The sequence below is a fragment of the Talpa europaea genome, assembly GCF_964194135.1.
Source record: "Talpa europaea genome assembly, chromosome: 6".
Lineage (NCBI taxonomy): Eukaryota > Metazoa > Chordata > Mammalia > Eulipotyphla > Talpidae > Talpa > Talpa europaea.
In genome coordinates, this window is record NC_140072.1 from 45,890,237 (window position 1) to 45,907,099 (window position 16,863).

Consider the following 16,863-nt stretch of genomic DNA (forward strand, 5'->3'; position numbering starts at 1 on the left):
GTTGGGGTTCGGTGAGTGGGGTTTTTGGGTCCCTCTGATGAATGATTTAGCAGCATACAGCAAGTTTATTAAGAAAAAGGGAGAGGGGACAGTGAAATGCCTGCATGGACATAGGTGGGCAAAGAGCTGCATTTTCAAAAGGGCAGGGGTGGCCTCATGTATTATTCTTAGGTGGAATTTTTCATTGTTCTTGTGGAATTTCTCACTTTACAGTTAAACTGGTTTGCTGTTAACCATTTTACCCCCACCTCCGGTTCTTCTCCTGGTGTTTTCTGCTGTTGGTTGAAGGCCCACGCTAATCACCCCTCTCTCTAGTCTAGGGACCAGAGTCGGGGTGCTGGCCTTTCCCAGCAGGCTGGCCTCTTCAGCAGTCAGATGTTTCTGATGCCACCACCAGCCCCAGGGGGATGGAGAATTTTGTTAGGGATGTAACACAATTTTCAAGGTTCCAGGAATGCAGTTGGAGCTATTTAATGGTTAATCATGAGGAGTAGGTTCAGGGAGTGTGAGTCAGTGATTTAACAGTTGTCCCTAAAGACGGAATACAATTCAGGGGCCTTCTTAGTTGCACAAGGGGTTTAAGTCTCAGCTCTGTGAAGCTATCTGCAGGCACTGCAGCTGGAGTTTGATCCCTGGCCAGGGAGCTAACCCACATGGTGCAGAAGACCTCTCCTGGCTCACCCGCTGCTCCCCTCTGTCTCTGGCGAATCTCTGGCTTGTACCCCACCTCTGGCCTGTACCCCAGCTCTTCTATAAATAAATGAATAAAATAAATCTTAAAAAAAAGAGGGAATAAAATTCAGTGATTAGAGTTTAATTCTGCTTATGCCTAATTTTTCTTTTTTTGGTTTTAAGATTTATTTATTTATGCATCAAGAGCCAGGGTACAGGCCAGACGTGTGGGAGGTGAAAGGATTCACCAGAGACAGAGTGGGGAACAGAACAGGCAGATTGACGGAAGTACACTGCTGAGGGGAGCAGCGGGTGAGTCAGGAGAGGTCTGCTGCACCAGTGGGTAGCTCTCTGGCCGGCTGGGGATTGAACTCGTGCTGCAGTGGCTGCAGACAGCTTCATAGGTTGTTTCTTAACCCCTTGTGCCAGAAGGGAGGCCCCTATTTCTAAATTTTCTGCTCTAACTTTCCATCACTGTGGTTGTAGATGGTTGAGCAGGAATGATTTGGGGAGAGGGCAGGCCATACCTAGTGTTTAAACTCAAACCCAAGTGATTCAGTCTTATTATTTACAAATTCAGCCAGGCCCTTGCTGAGTGCCCAGTAGGGGACTGGGAGGGAGAATGAAGGTAGAGCAGGGGAAGGGGCAGGAGCCCTACTGGGTGTCAGGGGAAGAACTGGGGGTGGAGTCCCCACCTCTGGACCCAGGTCCTGGGAATGCCCACTCCCTGGCTGGGAGGATCTGGTGTTTCTAGTAAAAATCCACGCTTTATTGTGGAGAGCAGTAGAGGTTATTTTACGTAATACCTAGGGGCCAGTCAGGACTGTCAAGTGAAGGGACCTGTTGGCGACTAGTGAAGCAGGGTCTGAGGAGGGCAAAGATACCACTGAAGGCTTTTGTCATTCTGACAGCTGCCCAAGCATTGCCTTAAAGGTGTGCAAAACAGTGAGCCCACCTGTCCCCGTGTGTCCTCAAAGAAGGCTCCTTCCCATCAGGGGCTTGGGCTGCTCAGCAGGGCCCACATCCCTCTTCCTATCCCAAGTCCTTTGACAGCCTGGTTGGATTTCTTTTTTTTAAGATTTATTTTTATTTATTTATGCATATAAGAACTGGGGTGTAGACCAGAGGTGCGGGGGTTAAGTAGATTCACCAGAGACAAAGTGGGGAACAGAACAGACAGATCTACTGAGATACACTGCTGAGGGGAGCAGCGGGTAAGACAGGAGAGGTCTGCTGTGCCATGAGGGTAGCTCCCTGGCCAGGGATCAAACTCAGGCTGCAGTGGTAATAACATGATAGTGCTGAGCTTAACCTCTTCACCACCAGGGAGCCCCCTGATTGTATTTCTAGCCCTTGCTTTCTACCACTGGGGCTGCTTGGGCATGGCCTAGCCTGTTGAAATCCTGTGCTATCCCTCAGGCTTCTTCTGGTCTATTTGGAGCCTAGCAGGCTCAGTTAATCAAACTGAGCACCCACAAGGTACCAAGCACAGTGAGGGGTTCCAGCTAGTTTCAGAGAGGCAATATACAGTCCCAACCCAGAAGGCCCTTAATCTTTATTTTTTTAATCATTTTTTAAAATTAATTTATTTATTTATACAAGCACTGGGTACAGTCAGAAGCATGGGAGGGTGAGAGAATTCACCAGAGCCAGAGCGGGGAGCAGAACAGGCAGACTGAGGATACACTGCTGAGGGGAGCAGCGGGCAGCAGGAGAGGTCTGCGCACTGGCCCTTAATCTTTAGTAGGGGAGGTGGGCAGGCCTATAACTTACACACTATGTAGAGTGGGAAAAAGCAAAGGTTTTAACATAAGAGGTAGAGAAGAGGCTGCCTTGTGGGGTAGTGAGTTCCCTTTCACCAGAAGCATTCCAGAAGAGATTGGTAAGCAATACCAGTTTTTAAAGATTTATTTTTATTTATTTATGCATATAAGAACTGGGGTGTAGGCCAAAGGTGTGGGGGATGAGAGGGTTCACCAGAGACAGAGTGGGGAGCAGAATGAGCATATCTACTGAAATACACTGCTGAGGGGAGCAGCGTGCAACACCGGAGAGGTCTGCTGTACTATGTGGGTCAGCTCCCTGGCCGGGGATCAAACATATGCTGCAGTGGCTGCTGAGAGCTTCGTAGTGTTAAGACTTAACCCCCTGCACTACCATGGTGGCCCCCAGTAAGGAATACTATTAAAGGGATTTCTGTACTGTGGCTATGTGTCAGGAGGTAAATGAGGAATAGAACTAGACAAGCACTCTGGCTTCTTCTAATGCTGACATCTGTGATTCTGTGACATGCCTCGCCGCAATGAAGACATCTCTGTTTCTATGAGGGCAGCCAGGGTGGAGAGCTAGAGCGATGCAGAGCAGGCAGCGGAGCCTTTCACCAAACCACCACATTGACTGTAACTTCCGTTGTGGGCTGCCTGACCTGAGCTCTTGTATCAGTAACACACACCTAGAATAGTAAAGCTGGCAATTGGCCCTCTTGCTCATGCCTTTTCTTCCCCTTAGCTCTACTCTCTTGGGGCCTGAGTCTCGGCACTTCAGACCTGAGTCACTGTGGCTGCCTGGTGTAGGGGATGTGGGCACAGCATGTGACGCTCTGTGGGATGGAGAAATGTCAAAGGCTCCCTCCCCCAAACTCCTTCACTCGGGAAAGTGTGGTGCCAGAAAATGCCTTCCTCTATTTTGTGGGTTAGGAATGGAAAAGGAGAGTCATAATTCACATGACATCTCTCATCATCCGTTAGCACTGCTCCTGTGTCTCTCACTGCTTCTTACTCAGACTTTACAGTCTCTGCTCTCCCCTCCGTCCCCAAAGATTGTTCTCCCTTCCTGCTTCCTCAGACCCCAAGAATCTTCTTTTCCTCTTCACCCTCAAAGTCTCCTCAAGGACCGTGCCCACCACGGGACTCACCTTACAAAACAATGCTGTTCAGCTACACAGCATGAATTGTGTTGCAATGATTAAGGGTGTGGGCTCTACATTTTAAGCCCAAAAAAAGAAATTCTAGGGCCTCCCTGGTGGCGCAAGGGGTTAAGTCTCAGCACTGTGAAGTATCAGCAGTCACTACAGCATGAGTTCAATCCCCTGCCAGGGAACTAACCCACATAGCACAGCAGACCTCCCCTGTCTCGCCCGCTGCCCCCCTCAGCAGTGTATTTCAGTTGATCTGCCTGTTTTGTTCCCCACTCTGTCTCTGGTGAACCCTCTCACCACCTGCACCTCTGGCCTACACCCCAGCTCTTGTATGCATAAATAAATCTTTAAAAAAAAAAGGAAATTCTACTGCTGGAAACACAAGAAAGAGACGGGGCATGGGGTCTCCCCATTGGCACAGCAGTTGAGCGCTGGGTTGTGAAGCTGCCCGCAGCCTCTGCAGCGCCGGTTCTATCCCGGGCTGCTCCCCGGCCACCAGAGGAGGGTCCCACTTGGCGCGCAGACCTCTCCTGCCGCCCGCCGCTCCCCTCAGCAGTGTACTTCGGTCCTTCTGCCTGCTCTGCTCCCCGCTCTGGCTCTGGTGAATTCTCTCACCCTCCCGCGCTTCTGACTGTACCCAGTGCTTGTATAAATAAATAAATAAAACTTTAAAAAAGAAAAAAAGAAAGTTCCCCTCTCTTCCTAGTTTGTGAAAAGTTTTAAAAAATTAGGAATGGGGCCTCCCTGGTGGTGCAGCGGTTGAGCGCTGGTTTGCGAAGCTGCCCACAGCCTCTGCAGCGCCGGTTTGATCCCCGGCGGCAGGTGAGGTTCCCACATGGCGCGCAGACCTCTCCTGCCGCCCGCTGCTCCCCTCAGCAGTGTACTTCGGTCCTTCTGCCTGCTCTGCTCCCCGCTCTGGCTCTGGTGAATTCTCTCACCCTCCTGCGCTTCTGACTGTACCCAGTGCTTGTATGAATAAATAAAATAAATCTTTAAAAAAAAATCAGGAATGGATATAGAATTTTGTCAAATGTTTTCCTGTATCTGTTGAGATGAATACACACAACACACACAAGCATATATATATATATATTAGTTTGTTACTTGGATACATTGCCTTGACTTCCAGATGTTAAACTAACCTTGCATTGCTGGGATGAATACCACTTGGTTGTCATGTTTTATCCTTGTATATTATTGAATTTTATATACTAAAATTTTATTAATTTTTTTTGGTTTCTATATTCATGAGGGATATTGGTCTATAATTTTCCCCTGTGTGTTATTTATCTGGTTTTGTTATATCTGCTGCCAGCATAGGAAGAATTGGGGTAAATTCCCTCCTATCCTAATTCCTGGAAGAGTTTGAATAGAACTGGTACTATATCTTCTTAAATAGTTGGTAGAATTTACCAGTGAAGGGGCCTCCCTGCTGGTGCAAGGGGGTAAGATGCAGTACTATGACGCCACCGGTAGCCACTGCAACATGAGTTCGATCCCCAGCCAGGGAGATGACCCACATGGCGCAGCAGACCTCTCCTATCTCACCTGCTACTCTCCTCAGCAGTGCATTTCAGTGAATCCTCCTGTTCTGTTTCCCACTCTCTCTCTGGTGAATCCTCTCACCCCACACACCTCTGGCCTGTACCCCAGTTCTTGTATGCACAAAATAAATAAATCTTTTAAAAAAAAAGAATTTACCAGTGAAGCCATCCCGACATGGAAATTTTTTGGGGGGGAGAAGAGAGTATAAATGTATTTTTTTTAATAGATAGTAGACCTATGCAGGTAATCTATTTCTTCATGAAAGAACTTTCATAATTTGTATCTTTGAAAGAATTTGCTCATTCCATACAGTTGTTGAATATGTTGACATAAATTTTCATAATATTCTCTTTATTCTTTTAATATCTACAGAATCTGTAGTAATTTATGTCTTTTCCTTTTCCTAATTAGTTTGTCAAGAGGTTCATAAATTTTACTGATTTTTTTCTAGAAAACCAACTAATTGATCTTATCTACATTTTTTTATTAATTTCTCTCTTGTATTTATTATTCTGATTATTTTGGATTTTTGGTTTTAATTTGCCTTCCCTTTTTTTTATATTGGACTCCTAAATAACTGATTTAGACTTTTCTGATCTAAGTAGTGTTAAGCAACAAAAATCCAACCACATTCATTTAAAGCTGTAATTGGCTATATTAAATGATTCATGAATCAGGCAGCATTCATCTAGCAGGTGGAAAGGAGCTCCAAGGGACTATAAAAATGTGAAGGTTTTTAAAGGCAAGACAAGGAAGTCGTAAACAGAAAAAGATTATTCAGGCCTAGGTAACCTATCTATGGGGAATGACAGGGACCTTCATGACAGATTATCTCATCATTGTTTGAGAAATGGAAAGGATTACTTCAAGGGTGCTGATCAAAAAACTCTATACCAACTGGTTAAGACAACCTTCCTGGGCTCATCTTTATTGGGTGGAGGGGTTAACCTGAGGAGGTTGTAAGTGCAATTAAGTTAGGTGTTAAGTCTTGGTGCACTTAGCCCAACTGACTCCCTTTTAGACCTTTTGTTTCTTTTTAATAGCAGCTATTGCTTAAGAGAGCTACACCCCAGATTCATACAATGCCCAAAGAGACTCCTGAAGTCACAGCAAAGGAAGACACTTGTCCGGGGGGTCAGAGACCTGGCTCCCACCAGCTGCTCACTAGCTGAGACTTTTGAACTTAGTCTCTCAACTTCCCTGCCTGCATAATAGAACCAGGGATAATATCCTCTTGGGTCGCTGGAGATGAAGTTGTTGATGAATTTGAAAGCACGTGGCCACCTGGAAGGTCCTCAGTGTGAAGGGTAGTTGTCATATTTATAATAATAATAATAATAATAATAATAATAATAATAATAATAATAATGTTTTTATCTCTTTCCAGATCCAGAGACAGCATGTACTCACCCACCTCCCCGAGGTAAGCTGTGTACTCCATCCCCTTTTACCTTTCTCCTTCACTTCCATGGTGCCCCTCCTGTACCCCTACCCTGCACTGTCAGGTTTCCATAATACTATAGTCCCCAGACCTGCCCAGGTCTGCCCAGGTCCCTGCACTTGGGTCAACTTCTCATGGACCAGGACCACTGCCAACCCTCTCCTCTTCCACAGTGATTCTCCATTCCCAGCCTCAGTGCAGGATCCTGGCCTGCACGTATGGCGGGTGGAGAAGCTGAAGCCAGTGCCTGTAGCAAGAGAGAAGCAGGGTATCTTTTTTACGGGGGACTCCTACCTTGTGCTGCACAATGGCCCAGAAGAGCTCTCCCACCTGCACCTGTGGATAGGTAAGGGAATTGGGGAGAATGGGGTGGAAGCCTTTCCTGGGCAGGGGCCAGGGCTGCACAGGTTTCATGGGCCTTGCCCTGCCACCTTCCCAGGCCAGCAGTCATCCCGAGACGAGCAGGGGGCCTGTGCCATGCTGGCCGTGCACCTCAATACCTTGCTTGGGGAGCGGCCTGTGCAACATCGAGAGGTGCAGGGCAATGAGTCTGACATCTTCATGAGCTACTTCCCACGTGGCCTCAAGTACCAGGTCAGAGCCCATCTCCCAGCACCCTCACACTGAGGCTTCTCTCTAAGCCCCTACCTTCCAGCTGATTCTTACCCAGGTACCCTTGGGGCTGGGTCCTCCCTGTCTTTCTGCCTGTCTCCCAATGGGATGGGGTGTGCAGGGCTCCATGCCTCCCGTCAGCATACTCACACTGGCTGTCTGTGCTGCAGGAAGGCGGAGTGGAGTCAGCATTTCACAAGACCACCCCAGCGACTGCCCCAGCTGCCATCAGGAAACTCTACCAGGTGAAGGGGAAGAAGAACATCCGTGCCACCGAGCGGGCACTGAGCTGGGACAGCTTCAACACTGGGGACTGCTTCATCCTAGACCTGGGCCAGGTGGGTAGGCAGGTCCAGACCGAGCCTCTGTGTTGGCACTCTCTTTTATTTATTTATTTAAGATTTATTTATTTATGCATACAAGAGCCTGGGTACAGGCCAGAGATGTGGGGTGGGGGTGAGAGGACCCACCAGAGACAGAGTGGGGAACAGAACAGGCAGACTGACGGAAATACACTGCTGAGGGGAGCAGCGGGCAAGTCAGGAGAAGTCTGCTGCACCATGTGGGTTTCTCCCTGGCCCAGGATGGAGCTCATGCTGCAGAGGCTGGGGATTGCTTCATAGTGTGGTGCTTAACCCCTTGCGCCATCAGGGAGGCTTGGCACTCTCTTTTAAAAGGCAGGAACAGGAGGCCAGGGAAGAGAGAGAGCGATGGAAAATCTGAATGCTTATTCCAAGTGGGACCACTTCAGCCATTAGAAATCATTCCTGCACTTGTAAGGGCAGAATCTCCTTGGGCACCCAGCCGTTGTCTAACACTGGAACCTACTGGCTCCTTTTCTTGGTGCCTTTGTAGCTCTGAGTTAACTGCTCATCACTCCAGACCATTCATTAACATATGAATGGTCTCATCCATTCATTCGGTGAATCTATGATGTCTGCTTAGAGCCAGCATGGGGACCACAAAATTGCTCACTCTGGGGAAGCCACCTTGATGACCTGTCACCTGCTGTAAAATGAGGCAGGATGTAACCAGGGTGCTAAGAGTCAAGTGGCTTGTGCTGGGGGAGCTGGGGATAGGGAGGATCCTGCTACTCTGTGCTAAACCCATTGTCCCAGGAAGGTGTCATATGACTAGACCTTTACACAGGGAAATTGTCATTCCAGGTGAGCTGAGTCACTGGGATGGGGAAAGGTGCAGGCATGCCTTTTGAAAATGGAGAAGGGTCTCATTTGATGGGGCCCCGGGGTGGGAACTGGAGCAGTGGGAATGAAAATTGCTGAGGGTGAGATCCAGGTCATGAGAAGACTCACTATCTGAGGAATCTAGATGCATCTTGTCCTGAGGACTTGGGGCAGAAGGTCAACCCAGGACCAGTTTGGAAGGACTGGAAATGGTAAGATGGAGGAAGGAAGATCAGCTCAGGGGAGGCGACCATGTTTGCACCTGGCAGGGGGTGCAGGAATGAGATACAGGACTCAAGGATGGTGTTCACCATTCATTCATTCATTCAATAAATATTTATTTTGTACCTAAATATATGGAATCTGTGCTTTAGCACTAGGCATACAGCAACAAACAAAACAAAGCAAAGCAAAATAGTCATACCCTAATAAAACTTTCTGGTCTAAATTATAAACTAGATGAAGTTTATTTTTTTAATTTATTTTTTATTTTTTTTTAGAGGCATGTTTTATTTATTTGTTTGTTTGTTTGTTTGTTTGTTTGTTTTTGTCTATACATGCACTGGGTACAGTCAGAAACGCGGGAGGGTGAGAGAATTCACCAGAGCCAGAGCGGGGAGCAGAGCAGGCAGAAGGACTGAAGTACACTGCTGAGGGGAGCAGCGGGCGGCAGGAGAGGTCTGCGCGCCATGTGGGACCCTCCTCCGGTGGCCTGGGAGCAGCCGGGGATCGAACCGGCGCCGCAGAGGCCGCGGGCAGCCTCGCAACCCAGCGCTCAACCGCTGCGCCACCGGGAAGGCCCATAGATGAAGTTTAAATATAGGCCATGATGTGGAGAAAAATAAAGCAGAAGAGAGATGGGCTGAGCGGAGAAGTACTCTTGAAAGCACTATCACTGCCATTCTCAGAGAGGCCTCTCCTGCCTTCCTGATTGTCTTGCCTCAGGGGACAGTTCTTTGCCCACCTCCTCCACCCCTCACACACACACACACACACACACACACACACACACACACACACACACAGCCCAACAAGCACTGCCTCTAACCCAAGCCTCCCGACTTCCCTTCAGAACATCTTCGTCTGGTGTGGTGAAAAGTCCAATATCTTGGAGCGCAACAAGGCGCGGGACCTGGCCATGGCCATCCGGGACAGTGAGCGACAGGGCAAGGCCCAGGTGGAGATTGTCACTGATGGAGAAGAGCCTGCTGAGATGACCCAGGTTGAGGGGATGTTGGGGTCGGTGGCTGGGAGTCTCTGATTGGAAGCCCTCAGGGAGCAGCCATCAGCCTGGAGGCGGGGGCATGAGGGTGGTGCTGGAGACATCTGTGGCTCCTGGCTGTGGCTGGCTCATAGGGTATGTTGGTGGATTTAGAGGACAATGCTTCTCTGGGTGGATGGACCAATGGCCTGGCAGGTGAGGCAGGCTGGGCCGAGCCCTCATTCACCTCTGCCCAGTGCCCTTGTGCAGGGCACAGTTTATCCCGCTAGAGGCAGTGGCCCTGGGTATGATGGATTGGTAAGATCTAAGGCAGGTGCTCAGGAACCCCTGGAAACCTGTTCTTCCCTGGCCTCTGCAGGTCCTGGGCAACAAACCCACTCTGAAGGAGGGCAACCCTGAGGAAGACCTCACAGCTGACCGGACAAATGCACAAGCCGCAGCTCTGTATAAGGTGGGTGTCAGGGCCTGCCCTGTCGGGGCAAAGGGTGGGATCCCGGTGCATGTAGGGCTGAAGGGAGAGGAGAAAGCAGTGGGAAGGTTGTGCCAGCACCAGGGCAGTTTATCCAAGACTTAAGGAGAGAGGAGAATGATAAGTGGATGATGTCAGGTGCTTCTGAGGAGATAAATGCCACTTCACAGCTGCCCCATTCTTAGAGATTTGAAGCTGAGGTTTACCTTTTGAATCCTTTGTGTGTATTTATAATTTGGAATTGATTTGGGCTTCTGCGCTGCACTGAGGGTCACGTGAGGTGTGGGTTGTTTCTTCCCTGTTCCCATCTGCTTCTTGGGCCTAGGATAGTGGGTGTGGGGGGGCACGGAGGAGCCCTACTCCTTGGGTGGAGGTTAGGGCTGCATAGGGGGGACCAGGTGGATCTGGCACTGCCCGTTTTCTCATCACCTCCAGGTCTCTGATGCCACTGGACAGATGAACCTCACCAAGGTGGCCGACTCCAGCCCTTTTGCCTTTGAGCTGCTAATATCTGATGACTGCTTTGTGCTGGACAATGGGCTCTGTGGCAAGATCTACATCTGGAAGGGTACGTGTGGCTTCTCCACTCCAGCCCGAGACCCAACGGCTCTTCTGATTTTGACAGGCTTCCTAGGGGAGGGCCCAGGTGTCTTTTCTTTTTTTAAGATTTATTTATTTAAGTATACAAGAGCTGGGGTATAGATCAGAGATGTGGGGGTGAGAGGATCCACCAGAGACAGAGTGGGGAACAGAACAGGCAGACTGACAAAATACCCTGCTGAGGGGAGCAGTGGGCGAGTCAGGAGAGGTCTGCTGCGCCATGTGGGTAGCTCCCTGGCCAGCCGGGGATGGAACTTGTGTTGCAGAGGCTGCGGATTGCTTCATAGTGTGGTGCTTAACCCCTTGCGCCACCAGGGAGGCCCGGGCCCAGCTTTCTTGACTGCTTCAAAGGACAGACTCTGGGAGCCCAGATGCTCTGGAGTCTTGTGACTGATGGTTTTCTCTTTGTTGTCCCCATCCAGTAAATTCTAGACATGCCTCATACTCTAACATGCCTCAGAAGCACCCGAGGGCCTGTTGAAATAGATGGATGATTTCCCCCTCCCCCACATTCTGAATCACTAGGTCTGGGGTGGAGCCCTAGAGTTTCCCTGTCTAACCAGTTCCCAGGACTTGCAGCTGCTCCAGGAACCAACCATATTCTGAGGACCACTGTCCTAGATCCTCCTAGACCTTCAGGGCTGCCTTGTCATTCTCTGCCCATGTCATTGTGCCTTGGGGTGACAGATAAATATTAGATAAATTAAATCTCACTTTCCTTAGTGACTAGTGAACTTGTGGAACTTGTTTTTCCCAGGGATTGTGTTGCTGAAAATAGAAAGACTATTGTACAGGGGCCTGTTGGTTTGGTTTGACTGAAAATGTTCAATCAAAGTTCTGAGTCTCTGAGTGATGGTGGGAACCTGGTTATTTCTCCATGGTTGTCTTTTCTGGATTATGTCAACCTCCCTGTAAAGTATACATTTCTTGAAAGTAGGAACCGTATTGTCTTTGGTGTCTTGATGAAATAGCATTTGTTCAAATAAATATTTGTGGTGTCAACCAAGGCCAAGAAAAATTCCTAGCCTCAGTTTTGTCAGAAAGATAGAGAGCCTCCCTGGTGGTGCAAGGGGTTAAGATGCAACCTATGAAGCTCTCTGCAGCCACTCAGTGCAAGTTCGATCCCCCACCATGGAGCTACCCACATGGTGCGGCAGACCTCTCCTGTCTTGCCCGCTGCTCCCCTCAGCAGTGTATTTCAGTCAATCTGCCTGTTCTGTTCCCTACTCTGTCTCTGGTGAATCCTCTCAGCCCCTGCACCTCTGGCCTGTATCCCAGTTCTTGTATGCATAAATATTTAAAAAAAAAGAGAGAGAGAAGTGTTGGGTGGTCTCAGGATAACTGTTGGTAGGCATTAAGAAGAGTACTGCCAGGGCCTCCCTGGTGGCGCAAGGGGTTAAGCACCACACTATGAAGTAATCCGCAGCCTCTGCAGCATGAGTTCAATCCCCAGCCAGCCAGGGAGCAACCTACATGGCGCAGCAGACCTCTCCTGTCTTGCCCGCTGCTCCCCTCAGCAGTGTATTTCAGTAGATCCGGCTGTTCTCTTCCCCACTCTGTCTCTGGTGAATCCTCTCACCCCCCACATCTCTGGCCTGTCCCCCAGCTCTTGTATGCATAAATAAATAAATCTTTAAAAAAGAAAAAAAGAAGAGTACTGCCTTGGGGAAGGGCTGGAGCAGCAAGGCAGGTTTGTCACAGTTAAAGGGTGTGTGTGTTCTACTGACCGGCCTTTTCCTCCTGTCATGTGACCTTTCCCCATGGAAACCATTTCAAACAGAGGGGGGGATTCCCAGACACCCACGGAAACATACTTTACCCCAGAGAACCAAACTGTGTTGGGAACAGAAACCAGAGGAGAAAACAGGAAACTTGGGAACCGGGCAAATACCCCCAGGGTAGCTCTGTGTCACAATTCATCAGTTAACTGAGCTAACCTGGAAGCAATGGTTTTTCACAGCTTGCCAGGAGAGCAAACCACAGTTCACAGCATTGTTTCCTTGGAAAAAAATGCCTTAAATTGGAGCATAGCTGGCGTTGAAAGGAGAGTCTGTAGGAGAGAATGGGTAGTTGTGGCTTCCTTTCCTAAGCTTAGTGGGCACAACCAGAAGGCTGGCTATCTGGCATTATGAGAGAAAGGTCATAGTAAATTACACCCTTTGGTCCTGTTTTGATTTACAAAGCAGCTTGATAACAGTATAGATGAGATTCAAGAGGCAGGTGTCCTATGTGTGTCTGGGGGCTGCTGGCTTTAGAATCTGATGCCAGGGACGGCACTAATTCTCCCTGATATTCCTGGGGCCTTGGTCTGAGCAAGTTTTGATCATTAGAGAAGGCAGAAGAGCCATTTTTTCATCTGATTTGGAGATGCCGGGCTGGAACTCCTCAAGGGACTACTTTAGACCTCCAAAGACCTAACTCTTCAGCATCCTTAGCACATCCTGGTTCATGTATTTTCAAAGTTGCCAGTTATTCTGCAGATCCCCTTAAATTTCCTTGAGTAAAGAGGGATATAGGCTAGAGAGAGTATCTCCTCTTTTAAAAAAATCTTCCTGGGCCTCCCCGGTGGCGCAGCAGTTGAGCGCTGGGTTGCGAAGCTGCCCACAGCCTCTGCAGCACCGGTTCGATCCCCGGCCGCTGGGCGAGGGTCCCACATGGCGCAATAGACCTCTCCTAACGCGCCTGCTTCTGTTCCCCGCTCTGGTGAATTCTCTCACCCTCCCACGCTTCTGACTGTACCCAGTGCGTGTATAAATAAATAAATAAATAAATAAATCTTCCTTTGATCCAGGGCGAAAAGCGAATGAGAAGGAACGGCAGGCGGCCCTCCAAGTGGCCGAGGGCTTCATCTCCCGCATGAAATATGCCCCAAACACTCAGGTGAGGACACACCCAGAATCCAAGCCCTCCTCTTGGGGCTCCTGCTGTGGTCTGATAAACCCCAGACTGGTCAAGAGGGGCAGGAAAGCCTTGGGGACAGTCAGGAACCATCAGGCCTCCTTGCTAGACCCACCCAGGGTGACTGGCCTCAATTTGGCAAAATTTGAAAAACACTTATTTTTAGAAGGAAGCTGGGCATCACTTCCTTGAAACCTGGGGCTGGGTGTGTCCTTGAATAGTTCATGCTCCTCCTCTGGGCCTCTGTCCCTAGCTCGCACCAGGCCTTCTTGCCCCCAGCACTATTCTCTACAAGCCATTCCAAGGGGAACTGATAAGGCTCATCTCTAATCAGTGCATCTATCCAGCAGAGCACCCTGGTCCTCGGAGCAGCCTGTTTTCTCGGCCAGTGTCTCTGTAGTCTTCTCATCTCTTGGCTCATCCAGAGGACCATCTCTGGCCTGGGCAGCACGAGGACTCAGGCCTGATGCCGAGCACCTTCCTTGTGGCTCCAGCTCTCCCCGTCCTCCCTGACACAGATGGAGGTTGCCGCCGTTGAGCCAGACTTCTCCCCTCTGTTTCTGCAGGTAGAGATCCTGCCCCAAGGCCGCGAAAGTCCTATCTTCAAGCAATTCTTCAAGGACTGGAAATGAGGGCGAGGATCTCCCTGCTCTCACCTCCTATCTACTGGCTCCTCCTTCTCCAGCTGCCCGGTCAGTGCTGAGGAGTCCCCTTCGATGTTCAATAAAAAAGACAAGAGCTTTCCCGGCTCTGCCTGCACTACCTGCTAATTCTCACTGCCTCACCTTTTCGCCTGGGCTCATCCCCGTGCTGGGATGGAGTAGGACACAGATGACAATTCTACAGTCTCCAAGGGGCCAGAGCTAGTTTGTGTGATTGAAGCAGAGGGGACAGGCGTTCCCTCGGACCTGGCAGGTACTGGTGTAAACCCAATAGGGAGGTGGCACAGTGCCAGGTGTCAGGATCGATTTCAGCCAGGGGTTCAGTTCGGTCTCACATTCCCAATGGGGAGATGGTTGTGTGGCAATGGGCTTGGGATGCCTCTCCACTCAAGCCAGTCTTTCCTCAGATGCCCTAATAGATCATTCCAAGGCACTTTCAAATGCTGTATACTTGCTGAGCCAGAGGAGGACGTTTTACTACCATGCAGAAATATGGCTTCTTATTTCCTCGGCATGGTGCCTCACATATTCATCCTACAGCATAGGGCTGTAGGAAATTCACCAACTAGTGTTGAGATTCATGGGGTGTGGTTCTCATTATACCCCAGTTTGATCATGGGCAAATAGTTTTTCTGAGTCTACAGCCTTAGTTCACCTTGTGGAATGGGGTAGTAGATAGCTAATAGGCTAGATAGCTAAATAGGGGGAGAATGGAATAGTCCCAGAGCAGTCCCATCTGGAGAGCATGACTCCAGGGGATCAAAAGCAAGATGGAAGCTGTGTAAACTCGGGCCAGAGCCCCTGAGGCCTGGCTGGGCTGCCGCCATCCTGATCTACCCTTACACTGGAGCTAAGGGCTGTGTGACTTCTCTCTGACACCCTGGATGCTTCCATCCCAAATGAAATTCTGATTGAGAAGATTTTGTGCCAAGATGCATAGAAAAAGAAATCAGAACCTCTGAGTATCCTTCCTTCCCTTTCCTCCAGACTCCTCCTGGCCATTTACCTGACAGTTGCTGAAAGCATCTACTGGATGGCTTTTAAAAGGGGAGAGTAAGAGCTGTACTCAATCCATGGTTCTGACACCTTTAGGGTTGTGAAGAATTTTAAGTGTCCCACAAAAGACCTAAATAGGACTTTCCCAAGAAAAATACAGACTTAGATTTTTGTATCTACTTGCAGAGGGTTCTAACACCCCCACCCCCACCCCAAGCAGTCTATCAGCAGAACCATAGCTGAGTTCTCGGACTGTTGGTGTTAATGTGCCAAGGTCTGAAGCTATGAGCACTGTTGTTGGAGAAAATTACACAGAGAATGACATGGGAAGGCTCTTGCAGAGGCCATTGGCCTCCTCTCCAGCTAGAGATCTGGGTGCATGCTCCCTGGCTGGACTGCAGGATGAGCATTCAGACGGGTCTGATGAGTTAGCCTTTCGTCTCAGAGCAGGGAAAAGGGATCTGTCACTCTGTCACCTCCACGGAGTGGAGGCTGACCTGCAGCCTTTCTCACTGCATCTCCCTGCATTCCAACTCCACTGGAGCAGTCATCTCCCTGCCATCTCTGTTGGTCAGCCAAGGGACCCATCAGAAGGAAGTGGGGTAGACAAAGGATTAGTTCAGTTTGGGTAAAAATGACACAAGGCAAGTTGCAGGATCCACTATCAACACCTTGAGGCATCCTGCTGACAGCAGTTGAGAGTTCCTTTCCATTTTCTGGGTGATCATCTGTTGTCACCACCTCCGTGATGGGTTCAATGGGTCAGACTTGGAGAGGCCCAAAGAAACTAGACAATGGTGTTCCAGGGCGCAGTTCCTCCTGTCAAGAGGACAGGAGAGCCTAACAAGTCTCACCTGCTCCCTGCTCAGCCTATCTGCCTGGAGACCCTTTTGTGACTGGAACAACAAAGTCAGCTTCCCCAGGAGCAAATTGTAGGAAACATCCCATGTGGACACCTCACACGAGTAGATCTTAAGAAGAGCCAGGGCATCTAGCCCATTGGTGAGAATGTCAAGGAGTCTGAGGCTGCTAGGGCAGGATGGTCATAGGGTGAGCCCAGCAGGAGGTTGGCTAGGGCAAAGCACCTTTTCTCCTGGAGCCCAGAACCAGTGCCATCACCCAGTTGCTATGCCTGGCTGTCATCAGGCCCTGGGACAACAGGGTCACAGAGAACTGCAAAGCTTGTCTTGGAGGCAAATACTTAAGATCTTGAACCCAATACAATTTTATTCAAAAACTGCTGGTGTGTGCATATCTGCTTTCCCTCAAGCAGGCCAGAAACCCTAAGGGGAAATGCACAACTTCCATGGGGCAGGAGGACTGGTGAGAGGTGAAGGTGGGATAAACACAAGGTGGGATGGGATCCTGATGCTGGCCCTGTGGATGGAGAAGGCAGGCTCAGCTGCAGTCTCAGTTGGCTTGCTCTGGTTGGTGCTGCCCCCTGCTGGTTGCTGCCTCTACTGCCTTCTTTTAATTTCTAAATACATAGACTGTCCTATAGACATCTGGGGCCTGACAGCCCTGTTGCCCAGGGAGTCAGAATTCTGGTGCCTTTACTTGGAAATATCCTTCAACATAGGGATATATGCAACACCCGGGGGAGGGGGCATGATCCACTTGCTTACTGAGAGGTCCTGGAAGGCAA

At 49.5% G+C, this 16,863-nt stretch overlaps 1 protein-coding gene across 1 annotated transcript; it reads left to right on the top strand.

The window, feature by feature from the left end:
- Window positions 1-6,534: 6,534 nt before the first annotated feature.
- On the top strand, window positions 6,535-14,266 carry CAPG (capping actin protein, gelsolin like; the record flags this gene model as incomplete). Its single annotated transcript, XM_084234824.1, has 9 exons — window positions 6,535-6,557; window positions 6,749-6,921; window positions 7,015-7,169; window positions 7,358-7,525; window positions 9,444-9,593; window positions 9,952-10,044; window positions 10,498-10,630; window positions 13,454-13,542; window positions 14,127-14,266. The coding sequence occupies 9 exons, from the start codon at window positions 6,535-6,537 to the stop codon at window positions 14,190-14,192; spliced, it is 1,050 nt and encodes a 349-aa protein (XP_084090950.1). The 3' UTR covers window positions 14,193-14,266.
- Window positions 14,267-16,863: the final 2,597 nt, after the last annotated feature.